The following is a 12,818-nucleotide window of genomic DNA, read 5'->3' on the forward strand; positions in this document are numbered from 1 at the left end:
AATGATTGACTATGAGAGGTATATATCCAGTGCCACCTTCCATCGGTTAATTTGTTAATTGGACAAAAAGAGTGAGTCATCTTTCTCAGCCAGTGAGACTCTTAAGAAGTTTGTCTCTGAGAGAGACTTCATAAATCAAATAAATCAATATGCAGTATAAGCATCATGACTAATTAAGTTAGGTGATTGAAAATTATCTGTAGTAAGACTGTAGTAAGACAAATTAATCTGTTGTTTTTGTTTTTTGATTAATAACCTAATTGTTTAGTTTAAAAAAAAATAATTGACATCATTAGAGAGGTCCCTCAGGCCTAATGTGATATTTTGAAATGGCTCCTTCTGTCCAACCAACAGTGCACATTATCAGCAGTGTTGGTGATTAAATTTGAGAACATTTTCCAGCTTCTTTGATCTGAGAAGCTTCTCTCTCTCTTTCATATTCTAAAATGAACTGAGCTGAAGGAATTAGTTGATAAATTGATTGGTCAGTTGCCAAAAAATAAATCAACAACTATTTTGATTATCAGTTGTGTCACTTTTCGCTTTTGTGCCAATGAACTGAATATATTTCTCCAACTGTTGTATGGATTGCTATGAAATTTTGTTCAGACATTCATTGTCCCCAGAGAATGAATCTTACTCACTTTGTTGATCCCCTGACTTTTCATCTAGCGCCGCCAGCAGGTCATAATCTTCAAATTTGTCCAATACTTTGGTTTATACTTCCAAAACTAAAAAGATTCCCATTAGCTTCAGCTGTATTTTGTGTTTAGCGCTAATTATCAAATGTGAACATACTAACAGTGACAGCAGGAAATAATTACACCTGCTAAATATCAGTGTGTTCAGTTTGGCTCTTGTTTGGACAAAAGAAAACTACTAGTGTGGGCTCTGGTTACTTTTCTGACTTTTTATATACTAAATTAAGAAATAATTCAATGAAAAATAAGTGAAACTATGATTAAAAATAATCCTTACTGCTTGTCATATATGAATTCATAGTCCCTCACATAGTCACACTGCTACAGTAGCAGTGTTGCAGCAAAAGCAGCATTTCTCTCTCTCTCTGTCCCCTCTTTGCTGTTCATCGCTGTCTCTTTAATTCTCTCAGCAAGGCTCATTGTGTGACTGGTGATGAGTGGGCGAATTGGTGAAACATCATTAAGAGACTATGCTGCTCTGTACATGTGTCTGAGAGAGAGAGAGGGAGTGAGAGAGAGATGGCACTGCAGGCCACTACCACTGAGACTCCCTGTTACCATAGTAACAGGCTGCGGAATTTCATGTTGACGCTTGATCGCCAGGTTTGCCTAAAGACCCCGCCATGTGTGTCTCCCCCAGAGGAGCGTGACCCGCCTTCCACCTGAATCACCTGGATGTTACCAATAAATTAGAACCCAGACAAATGCGGAGCGACGGCCACGCTGCAAACAAGATGATGTTCAAGAGCAGCCACAACTACCTCTGCCAGTGACTGCTCTCTAAAGTACACAGAGCTGAATAAACCCAATCACAGCTGGCTGGGGATGTCTGAGCTGTCACTGCAGGAGAGATATGCGAGAGCGACGGCTGCCGGGATGGATATTACAATATGACTCATCATCATGTGGGCTACAAATCGCCAAAGTACACTCACTGGGGGTTCACAGGTTGATAAGACACCTCTTTCCCCATTGTGGGACTAAAAAAAGGATTGTCTTATCTTAAAGAGCAACAGTTTCATCAGGGCCTAGGTACAGCTAACCTTTGGAAATCTGGGAAGAGCAGGAGCAAAAGAAAAGATCTCAGACCTACAAATTGCAACAATTCATGTTTACGATTGTTTGTTTCTCCCTTTATTATTAAAACACAGCAGTACAAGTGTGTTCCAGCCATCATCAGCCCGCAGCTCGTCTGTAACACACTGGAAATTTCATATCTCTGCAGAATCAGATGTTTCAAAACAAAGTGCAGTAATTAGTAATTCCTTCTGTAACCCATTTAATGCTGTTCGCCATACATACAGTATTGTATCTTTTGTGCATAATACATTATAACCTTGTCTTTTTCAGGTAAGTCAAGTGCTCTGTGTCACAGGTTCAAAGGTCATAAGTATAACGTTTGCCCTACACAGTAACAACAATAACCTCTCAGCACGCTTTTTTAAAATGAATAATTCCATCATTAGAAGGATACATTGGTTTAAAAAAACATAAATCTAGCATTCCTTCTTTATCACTTCATTTGTTATGGCATCAGAGAGGAAGAAATAACCGATCATGTTTAAATTGCACTGAAATTAAGCCTAACACATTCGCCCATTTCTTACACAAAAAGAAAAACAGGGACAGGACAGTGCATCAAACAGCTTCTAATACATACAATAACATAGACTTTAGACATAGGCCGTAAATAATTAACACTGCTGCACTTTAGAACATACTCTCTTACTGTGTTTAGTAATAAAATGCAAAAACTACAAAAGTCAGTTAGCTGTAGCCCTTACTGGGGAAAAGTTACCAAAAAAAAGCAATTGTTCAGATTTAATCACATTCAAAATAATGGAAGTAGCTGAGTTTAGACACAGCAATATGAGACAATTGAGTATTTGTGTAGTGTAGTTGTCTCTGCCTGCAGCACAGGCTTCCCCTGCTGTGTGACAGTCGCACAAAAGGCCTTCACACACAGACTTGGGAGAAATTCAATCATTTACACACTGTACTGCAGTACTATTGCTTGGCTTTTCTCCTTAATGAGTGTTGAAGCACAACACGATTCGCTCAGTTTGGGATTTCTGCAAACCAACTGCTTTATAGGAGGCTAAATCCTGATTCTGCCATTTGCTGGCTTGATGGATTTAAGCAGTTTTGGATGTATTTCAAAATTTCAGGGCAATTTAAAAAAAGACAAATATGATTACTGTGTGACAGCTTCAACAAACTGCAATGTTTAAGTCAGAAGAGGCGTAATCCTGTCCTTGTCAAAGAAGAAGCCTTTTGGTGAAAATTTTGGCAGCAACATAAGCTGGATAAAACAGAGCAAGGACACTGTAAGAGAACAGGTTCATCTGTACGTGTAGGTGTGTGTGTTTGTGTGTTCTCAGCTGTCCCAGTCTACGCTCTGTGTCTCGTCGTCTCCTCTGTCCTCCTCATCAGAGTCGGCTGCCACCTTCTTCATCCTCAACATGGCGGCTTTGATGCTGCGCTCCAGCTCATTGTCTGCGCTGCTTGGGACCTCTGCACGTGCAGGAACCACCTACAGCACGACAAGAATCAATGTAATACCAGCTTTCGTTCACCGTTCCACATTAGTGGGTGTCTGCAGTGAGATTTTTTAATACCACACAGCATACAATTCAAAACTTTTTTCATATGGGTTGTAGAATCACAAAAAACAAACCTTAAGTCCTACAGTTCATGTACATGTACAATGCACTGACATTTAAATCACATTTTATTCAGTATTCCCCAGCTGTATGTTGCAATAATTAAAACAACAATTAAGACAACTACTAGTATTGACTAATTGTTAGATTTGCTCTTTTTGTGGGATATTGGTCTGGCTGATTTATCAGTGCTGCTCTGGGCTTTGGCATGTTCTCTGTTCTTGAAAAACATCTGACCTTCCTCAGAGTGACTCCCTGTCGGATGGCAGACATCAGACTGCTCCTTGGGTCCGCAGCAGGGGGCACTGTCCTGGGAGTGGGGACCTTTCGCAGCTGAATCTGTCCCCGCTGCAGTGAGGCCAACACTTCATCCATTGTTCCTACAGTAACAGTGAAGGAGAAGAGACACTTCAACATTGATGGAAGAAGTTGCACTTTGAATTAAGAATGCACTGTTGGTAACTCTGCAGTTGTCACTTTTCACCACAAAGCAAACTGAGCAGAGCTTTCACCAAGTTCTCAATGGGGCACAAACTCTATTCATTTTTAAAAACAAGCTTCCTCTTGAATGACCTCCATTTCACAAAAGCTCGGAAAAATGAAGTTGTGTTGGATGTTACTGTCTCTCTGGAGCTGGGAGTGTGCATCAGCAGGACCACAACTGAGGTAAAATGCCTCCTCCGGCCTCATGGGGGAAGTTGGGAATTTAGGACAGAACACCATGTACAGACACACACACACACACACACACACACACACACACACACACACACACACACATACACACTCTCTCTCTCTCCCTCTCTCTCTCTGAGCACTCTTCTCTATGGAACAAACAAACATGACCACCCCTTTAGCTGGACAAATCCTGGACATCCTACTCCGTCTGTATTATATTTTTCCAATAAATGGACACCAAAATATTTTTTCCCTTTGTTGTCCATTTATTACAGACATAAACAGAACAACTGTACTGTGTGTATTTAACTCACCTATATTTTGTTTAAGCATGTTCTTGGCTGGGAATGGGGGGTCCTCTTTTTCACTGAGAGCCATAGGTGTGTCCTCAGAGAAAGCTTGGGGAGGTGGAGGAGGTAAAGCAGGGGGCAGTAGTGGGGGAGGTGGTGGTGGTGGAGGGGGCGGAGGGGGAGGAGGAGGAGGTGCAGTGGGCATATTTGTTGTTGGAGGTGGCGGTGCAGAGTAGATTTGGACGGGGATGTCTTTAGGCTGCTGTTTCTTGGGCGCTTTACTGCGTCTGGGTGCAGGACGGACGGAGGGTGGGGGTCCTTCAGAGGAGGGAGAAGGGCCGAGGCTAATGATGGACAGTGGCTGGGAGGGACACGGGACTTCTGTAGGAGACATCCTGGACTGAGGAGTTTTCAGGATGTACTGGCCCTGTCGCTTCTGGAAAAAGATGGTGGAAGACAGAGAAAAAATAGTTTATAAATAAGGACATAATCTAATATTCTGAGACGGCAAAGACACAAGATAATGCCTGCAACAGTCTAATGTTGTTTTGTTTAAAATGGGCCTCACAGTGACTTGAGGTTAAACTGAAGTGACAGAGGGAATGTGCACAAAAAACACACATCTGAAACTATGATACTGACAGGAGGAGAAAATAAATCCTCCAAATCCGCTTGAGTTGGATGATCTTGTTGAATCGATTTGTTGATGAAACAGTCTCACCACAAAATCCACTCAGTATATAAGTGACAAATTGCTCATAAATTGACATCAACATCCATTGCTTTTTTAGAAAGACTTGACACAGTCAGACAGACACACACTGACACAGTCAACATGACATAGCAATTTCAGCTGACTCCACTGTTTACTACAAAACACTAGCTGGCAGAAAAGCAGATTAGAGCAGAGCAGATCAAAATGTGGAGTTAACAGCAATACATTTATTGTTCATCATTACTAGATGTGGTTAACAACATTTTGAGGTGTGTTGAGTATTTAGTATCAGCTGATTGTATTAGCTTCAACCAAATTACATCTAGTTTCAGTGAGTCTCTACTCGAATAGCATGTCCACAACCACAGCAACTGGTGATCAGAATGTCCTGTGATGTGGGTGTTGAGTGAGACGATAACTGAATTTTCATTTTGAGGTGAACTACTGAATTAAGAAGGAGCCTCTGGGGTTTTATCAGCAGAGCAGAAGCTGCAGCGGGAGGCAGACTGGAGACCATGAGGAGAGCCTGACCTCTCTGAAGGATCGTAATCTACTCAGAGTCTTCTCTCGCTCCTGGTCCACCCACTGTTTCCTTCTCTGCTCCTCCTCTTTCCTCTTCTCTCGTTTCTGCAGACAACAGAGGGAGACAGTGAGAGGTATTGGAGAGACAGAATTGAATCCACTTTCATTTGTGGCTTCTGCCAGGGGTGTGGGAGCATCTCTGTGGGCTGTCTCGTTGCTGTGGTGACGTACCAGGTGGACCTGATGATGCTGGTTGAAGACTAAGGAGCTCTGCTCGGCAGCCAGCCTTTTCTGCTCTTGGGCATCCATGCATTGATCCTAAAGACACATGCAAAAATAAATACACTCAAAAATACAGAAAAAAAACACAATTATGTATGAACATGTATGAACAATAGGTGTTTGGACATATGCATCCTTCAAAGTAAGTGAAACTGCTAATGAGGGACAAATAATGCTTCAGTTAATTAGTAAAGCATGTTTTAATTTCAGTGTTCCTCTTTTTACTACATTGTTAAATATTCATGCATGTGACTCCTCTTCCTGTGGTTTACTGGAGGTGATCTGTGGGAGCCTCTAAGCAGGGGATTCTTCCCACTTTGTTCTGAGCAATAAAATGCTTTTTTTTAAATCACACAAAGCAGCATGCAGCCAGGGGGATGAGAAAATGCCAACTGCACCAACTGTACTTAAATTACCCTGCTAAAAATAAAACAAGATAGTAAAAACTATTTTAAAAACTCAGCGATTGGGGAAGCGACAGGGAACAAGGGTGGGGAAAATGGCACCATCTTCTTTCATTAACATTTCCAACTATTTCCAGTCTACTACCCACAGATCAATACATTTTCCCTTGGAAAGGACCAAAATGCCAGTAAAATAATTTTTAATGGGGGAGAGAATGTCTTCTGAACATAAATGAATGTCAGTGGTACTCGCCCACACCTTTTTGTTGCGGAGATAAGCCCGCCGGGCACAGATGTTGCCTCTCTTGGTCTCCAAGGTTTGTAGGCGTCTTTTGAGCTGAGTGACAGCTGGAGAGTTTGCTTGTTGGACACCTGTGTGGACCATACTCTGCAGCTCCTCTGGATCCTCGCACACATCGTAGTAAACCACTTCCTCCTTCAGTTCTGAAACACAAATGCAGTCCAGTCACTCTGACACCACTTCACCTGTTCAGGCTCTGAAGACACATTTAGTGTCTTGTATATCAACTATGTTTACATGCATAGAAGAAACCATGTGATCTGTGCGTGTGAAAGCATCTTACTATCAACTGCAAATAGATTTCTAATAAAATAACTTATTTTTTGTGTTCCATCAAAAAGTTCTTGCCCATTGATGAGCATTTTATTTACAGTATAGGCGTTGAAATATGCCACAAACTCAGAGCAGCCTCCTTATTCACAGCCTCCTGTTTCCTTTGCTGGTAGAGGACACCTTCCTGTATTTTAGTCAGGAAAATAAACCTGAAACCAGTCAGTGTAAGGATTCACACAGTCAAAGACAACACAGACAGGTAGATACACAGCATGTGCATACACACAACTTGGAAGCAAACATCCCATGTCCCAGGAGGAGCAATTAGGGAAATATTTACATGAGCAAAATATTTCCCTGAAGTAAAACCCATCAACAATACTCTGAGTGACCAGGAAAACAAAAACCCATGTACATAATCCAATATATGACTCCTGGAATAAATATATGAAACACTGTGTAATATTTAATTATAACTAGCCTTGTGTCAGAAGGGTGCTGATTTAACTCTATTGTAAGTGTAATGTAGTGATTCTTATAACTCCAGAACTTGCCTGAGAATCACCTTAACTCACTGATAACTGTCTGAACATCCATAGGTGCACTTTGAACATACACTGCTAATAGCTAATTTTGTGTAGTTTTAATTGTGTCAGTTTTTCAAAATGTGAAAGCTAAAAAATGGAGCTCAAGTTGTGGCTTTGGTGACCTGAACCTTTAGGTAAGCTATGATTCATTGCAGGGCTTTTCTACAGACAAGCATTACCTTGTTCAAATGTTTCTTTTGTTTTTTTGCAGTCATTCACAGTGTTACTGTATTAACTTAAATACACTGTTCAGGCAAATATGCCAATTTGTGTGAGGACCTTTTGATTCCAATTACAGTTTCACAGAGTGAGGCAACCTCTTCTCTTTCTCTCTGCTCTGCTCTTTCAAGCCTCCTGTATTATGATTAATGAGTGTTATTAGAGTTATTGTACAGAATGCTTTACACATCTCTAAATTAATGTTGCTTGAGTATTTTAAGTGGACTGTACAAGAACATCACTGTCTTTAACAGTGATGCAGTTTCGGTCAGAGGGTGTTATGTCCCAAACTTGTCCTCTATCCATAAACCAGATGTAGCCTTCACATCTACTGTACAGTAAATATACCTTTAATCTGCCGTCGCACTGTGTCTATCTGAGCCATCAGCAGCTGCTCCTCATTCTTCAGGATCTCAAACTTGGTGTCATACAGTTCTAGTTGGGTTTCATAGAACTGCAGCTCCAGCTGGTCCACTGTCTCCTGCTGCTGGCCATCGTCAGACGCAGACCTAGAGTCAGCTCTCTGGCTCTGGACTCTGTCAGACAGGCTGCCCAGCTGCACCACAACAACAGAAAAATGTCAAGTCAGCCCCATGAAAGGATCATACTGGTGGCTTTGTACGTAACTTTTATTTACTGCTAACCATCTTCTAAATCATACCATGTTTTTATGTCCCATTAAGAGAGCTGTAACTTATCAATCACCCCTCATATGTTTCTTATCGTTTGCCTGCTGGGTATGAATCTGATGCAATTTCTTATGAAGCCAACTCAAATTCTAGAGGTGGGAGTTTCAACTACATTATGCCCACAAAAAAAATGATCTGAAACCAACAGCTACCTGAGGGTAGGGCAGTAATGTTAAATATGCTTGAGTTATGTAGTTAATGAGCTGACTCATTCAAAGTATGCATATGTCCTTAAATGCTCTGAGACCACACACACACACAGTGTTTGAATAAGACACAAGAGCTGCAGATATTGAATTAATCTGAGATTATATATAGCTCATTTCAAACATACATAAACACAGACACACAGTAAATGTAAAGGTGTCACGCTGTGACATCTGCAGGCATGCCGCAGAGCTACTGAGTTATTATGCCACAAGAGTTTGAGTAGGTGTAGTTTACTGATCTCATCATAAACGCTCACACACTGTTGCCTCTGTAAAGGCTCATGTTGATTTCACAGTGGTAGATACTGCCAGCATCCTGAAACCTGATTTTTAAAAAGCTTAATCGGATGAATAATGCAGCTGCGTGAAGGTGACGATGCTGAAGGTGTTTTCTGTTCTCCTCTGAAAAGCTCAAATGCACAGCACGACACCCTACAGCAGCAAGTGATTCGCTACAGAATACTGTGATCTTAACATTTAGAAATATACCCCCCTCCTGTAGTCACAGATATGCATATAGATGCCGTGTTTTGAGTACATATATACACACAGACACACTTACTTATTCATGCATGCAGGTTTTGGGGGTGTATCGAGGGGATTCTCTGTGTTTTTAGAGAGGCTTTATAAATAGATCAAAGGACTATAGCAGCCAGAGATTCACATCAGACTGGAATACCAAGTGAAAGACACACGAGGGCAAGTAGGCACTGTGCCACATCTCTTCAGACTTACAACCACTACAAAAGCACTGTTGGCCTTGGCACTGGAAATAAAGATCTGAATGACAACTAAAAGCCCAGGAAAGCCTTACAACTGAGCCAAATACAACCTTATGGAAAATGATGACTAGTGGCAGAACCACTAGTAAAGCTGTGGTTTATGTTGATAAAAAAAAAAGGACACACACCTTCTCTCTGATGCTGTCTTTCTTGCGGTTGAGGCACATCTCTGTAGCTCTCATATGCTGCAGGGTTTCTTTGGCCAATAGGAAGCGTAGTTTTTCCAGTCTGGGAGCTGCAGACGCCCAGGCAGCAGCTCCGAAACGACACTTATCCTCCTCCATTTGTTTTAACATGCCTGGATAAGTATGTACACAAGGGTCAGCATCACACAAAAACACATACAGCATACCGTGAAATTAAAAAAAACAAACAAAAACAAACAAACAAAAAAAAGCTATATTAGGTTTTAAAAGAAAACCATCAAGGGAAAGTCAGATGTAATCAGTTTCTGTTCAAGGCATTCAAGTGAGAGTGTCTTAATATATTTTTGCTGTTTTCCCTAAACCTGTCTATAAATTTAACTACTAGTTTATATTTATAGACAGTTTGTAGACTGTATCTTCAACTCTAATGGACAACAGATGCATTTGGTTCCATATAAAATGTTTGCTTCTTCATGTTGTTTTCCCTCAGATATTAAAATTAAATTATTAAATGAGGGAAGGGCAGGAAATAATGTCACACAACATCATGTATCATGGCACAATATCATGTCATTTTTTTTCCCTATTTTACTATCACATATATCATTCATATGTTATTTGTCTGCAGCTGGAATGCAACTAGTGACTCTACAGCACTTCTTATCCCCCCTGTGTGTTGAAGAATGACACAAGTCATTCATTAATTCATCCAAGCACAAATAAGAGAAATAAACACAGCAACGTATACCAGCCAGAGCCTTTGAAGTTTGTGCAAAGTAGGTGACAGTGATGTCCTGAATTGAGGCAACTGCATCTTCTGCTTTCGTTCTCCACTCCTCCGCCTCCTTCTCCAAAGCTGCAATTCTCTTAGGACCCAAGTCCTCAAACTCCAAAGACTTCTGTGAGGAGCAAAACAGTGGACAACTTTAAACTCTGTGCAAAAAAAAATGCAAACTTCTTAGAGACATTTAACCTACATACATATAAGTTTAGTTTTTGGTCGAAGTTAGTTTCGTTATTCGATGAAATTGGGCTGCATATTTTGCTTGAATGAGACATAAAAATATGCATCTTTAGCAGCCACTCTACCTATATATAATAATTTACCATATCCTAAAAAAGCCCACATTTGCTGAATATATGGCTGTAAGTATTTACCAGGATCTCCAGCTTATAGAGGCAGGCCAGTTCTCTCATGTCCCTGAAAGGCTGCAGCAGATACTGGAAGAAGGTGGTGGCCACAGTGACCAGGTCCTGGTAGGCCTCATCCTCCTCCTCGTAAATACTAAGCAGCACAACCATTCTGTCTGCGCCGCCATGACTCTGCAGCATCTGTAAAATATGGAAGACACAAACACCATTACCTCAATTTATTCTGAGCTCACAGCCTGTAACCTCTTTTTCTTTTCTTTGACTTTTCATATCTCAGACGAATTGAACAAAAAGAGAAAATTCTGCATGGAACTGTTTTTCACAACAATCAAATCTGAGCACATTAAGAAAACAATCAATATTGGTTCTTTCAGACTACAGCTTTCATAACCAGGAGAGCTGAGGGCTGATGGGTGAGGCCGGAGGAAAGTGGATCCTAAAATAATTTCTCTGACTCTCCACTGAAGTCAAACACATTTGTCTCCTCAAATCTGGTATTAACAAACTATTTCATATCGAGGGTGTCAAGTTGTGACACCTTTACACCACAGACCTTGTGTGCACCTCGGTCAGGTAGATCAATACACAATGTTAGGTAAAAGGAAGGAGGGGGTGAGTTTATGGACATGGAGAGACTGGTTATGAAATTGGAGACTTTTTCTACATTGTGTGATTTTATAAACTTAATTTGAAGACACACAAGTCTGTACAGTATGATTCCTTGCCCTCTTTATGTATTTGAGAGGAGCAACACAGGGTTAAACCGTAAAATATGATACAAATTAAATACAACACAAGAAATTATGGTTGAGAAACAAACATGTTGCAAATGTTGGTGTTGCAAAATCAAGAGCACTGATACAACAAAGGTTTGCTGTGTCATGGTAGGCCTGCTTTCAGACATGTAACACCACTGTGTGGTGCTAGTCCTGCATGGTAAGACTCAAAAGCTTACAGAAGTTTCCCAACCTTAAATAAATCTGCGATCCCTTTTCTTTTACTTAAGTGAAACATTCCTCCTGAAAATATTTACAACGTCTTCTGTTAGATTTGGCTATTGTGCAAGCAGGCAAAAGGTACAAAATGCAGGTACAAACCAAACTAAAATAAGATTTATAAAGCACTGTTCAAAATCATATGCCTATACAGTTTCTTTGAGCAAAACAAAACGTCCAACATTAACTTGTCCTCTGTTTCTTTATCAGTAACCTAATAAACATATAGCACAGAATGAGTTGTAAATACACAGGTATACCAGTGCGGTCTTATACAAAAAGCCCTGCACTAAACCCTCATGTAGGTTTGAATGTTCAGTGTTTGTTGAGACTGTCAGTGGAAGGAGCATTCTAGCTGTGTGTTTATACGTATATCCATTGCCCCTTAATGAGAGAGCACCTGTGTCTCATTTAATCCCGCCCACTCCCCCTCACCTGTCGCAGGTGGCCCTTGGCCCTGGACATCTCCTCCTGCATGGTCTTCCTTCTGAACTCCTGCAGATTTTCAAAGTACTCGTCGACATCCCGCTCATCCTGGCTGAACAACGTGTCGAGAACAATTTTCCGTCCGCATATGTCGATGGCCGTGCTGAAATATTTTTCCAGTTTCCTACACGGTGTGTCAAAATCTCTCTCATCGTCGTCGGGACCTGACCTCCGACTCAGGAAGAGCAAGTCCCAAATGTTGCCCTCCTCAAACTCGGACAGATCCGGAAAGCAGGCTCCCAGGACGTCCGCCACACATGCAAACTGTTGGTGGATGTGTTTCAGATCGTTAACGGAGAAGAGTCCGGCCCAGCTCATCTGAGAGTCGCCGACGGCAACTTCGGCTTTGCGTTTCTGCCGTTGTAACGTCCGGTTATGGCAGGTGACAGCGAACTTACACTCGATGACATTCCACTGTACGATAAAACCCAACTTAAACGTTTCAGTTTCTTCGAATATGTTGCTTTTAACTGCCACCCAGCCCTCCAGACTATCTAAACGCTCACACTCTACGTTATTCATCTTAATAAGAGATGTTTCACTTTGGCCTCCGAGAAGCTGTTGGCTCTGTTTACAACGTCCGCCATTTGCGTGACGTCAGCTGCCTTCAGGCTCCCCAAAAATATGAGTAAATTAGGGTTACTAAACGCTAACCATAAAACTAAAGTTAAATAACTTTGTTTTCACATTTACTGTTGAGATATAGAAAACAGGAGAAGCCGCG

General features: G+C 41.2%; 1 protein-coding gene across 1 annotated transcript; it reads right to left on the reverse strand.

The window, feature by feature from the left end:
* Window positions 1-1,806: 1,806 nt before the first annotated feature.
* LOC108887929 (WASP homolog associated with actin, golgi membranes and microtubules) lies at window positions 1,807-12,700 on the reverse strand. Its single transcript, XM_018683631.2, has 11 exons — window positions 12,044-12,700; window positions 10,620-10,793; window positions 10,210-10,360; window positions 9,444-9,613; window positions 7,984-8,191; window positions 6,515-6,699; window positions 5,801-5,887; window positions 5,579-5,674; window positions 4,357-4,768; window positions 3,602-3,744; window positions 1,807-3,234 (listed from the first exon to the last, which is right to left on the reverse strand). Exons 1-11 carry the CDS (start codon window positions 12,614-12,616, stop codon window positions 3,079-3,081), a joined length of 2,355 nt encoding a protein of 784 aa, XP_018539147.1. The 5' UTR covers window positions 12,617-12,700; the 3' UTR covers window positions 1,807-3,078.
* Between the last annotated feature and the right edge of the window lie 118 nt (window positions 12,701-12,818).

Source organism: Lates calcarifer, linkage group LG2, assembly GCF_001640805.2.
Source record: "Lates calcarifer isolate ASB-BC8 linkage group LG2, TLL_Latcal_v3, whole genome shotgun sequence".
In the NCBI taxonomy this organism is placed as follows: Eukaryota; Metazoa; Chordata; class Actinopteri; family Centropomidae; genus Lates; species Lates calcarifer.

Bases quoted from the DNA above. Each gene is read 5' to 3' on its own strand.
- LOC108887929 (XM_018683631.2), bottom strand. From the start codon at position 12,616: ATGAATAACGTAGAGTGTGAGCGTTTAGATAGTCTGGAGGGCTGGGTG. The intron at 10,361-10,619 runs GTAAATACTTAC...TGCTCCTCACAG, and splicing joins TCTATAAGCTGGAGATCCTG to AAGTCTTTGGAGTTTGAGGA. The intron at 3,745-4,356 runs GTGAGTTAAATA...CTGTTACTGTAG, and splicing joins CATGCTTAAACAAAATATAG to GAACAATGGATGAAGTGTTG.